Below are 356 nucleotides of genomic sequence, written 5' to 3' on the forward strand. Positions count from 1 at the left end.
CTACATTTTGAAGGAGGCCGCTGCTCGCCGAGCACAGATGGAGCAGAACTCCACCGACACCTGATCCCGGTCCACGTGGAGGCAGATCCCGCCGGGGGACGCCCACTCCTCCTCAGTCTCCGTCACCACCGCCGCCTCCTCCCGGCTGGCGGGCCGGGAGCTGGGCAAGGCGTAGTCGTGGTCGCTGCTCTCGCCGGCAGGCTGGAGGTGGTGGTGATGGCGGTGGGGGCTGCCCGTGTCCCTGAAGAGGCTGGTGCTGAGCTGCAGCCCGCCGGCGCGGATCCCGGCTAAGCGGCTCAGGAGCTGCCCTAGAGCGCTCTGGTTGGCCAGCACGGCCCGCAGGTAGCTGCTCTCCC

At 69.9% G+C, this 356-nt stretch overlaps 1 protein-coding gene across 1 annotated transcript in view; it reads right to left on the reverse strand.

The window, feature by feature from the left end:
* The window catches only part of CCDC89 (coiled-coil domain containing 89), a 2,868-nt gene continuing 2,512 nt past the window's right edge, over positions 1 to 356 (reverse strand). Inside the window, 1 exon segment of the mRNA XM_010002553.1 lies at positions 1 to 351. Coding sequence (XP_010000855.1) covers positions 1 to 351 — 351 coding nt within the window.

The sequence above is a fragment of the Chaetura pelagica genome, unplaced genomic scaffold (assembly GCF_000747805.2).
Source record: "Chaetura pelagica isolate M959 unplaced genomic scaffold, ChaPel_1.0 scaffold388, whole genome shotgun sequence".
In the NCBI taxonomy this organism is placed as follows: Eukaryota; Metazoa; Chordata; class Aves; order Apodiformes; family Apodidae; genus Chaetura; species Chaetura pelagica.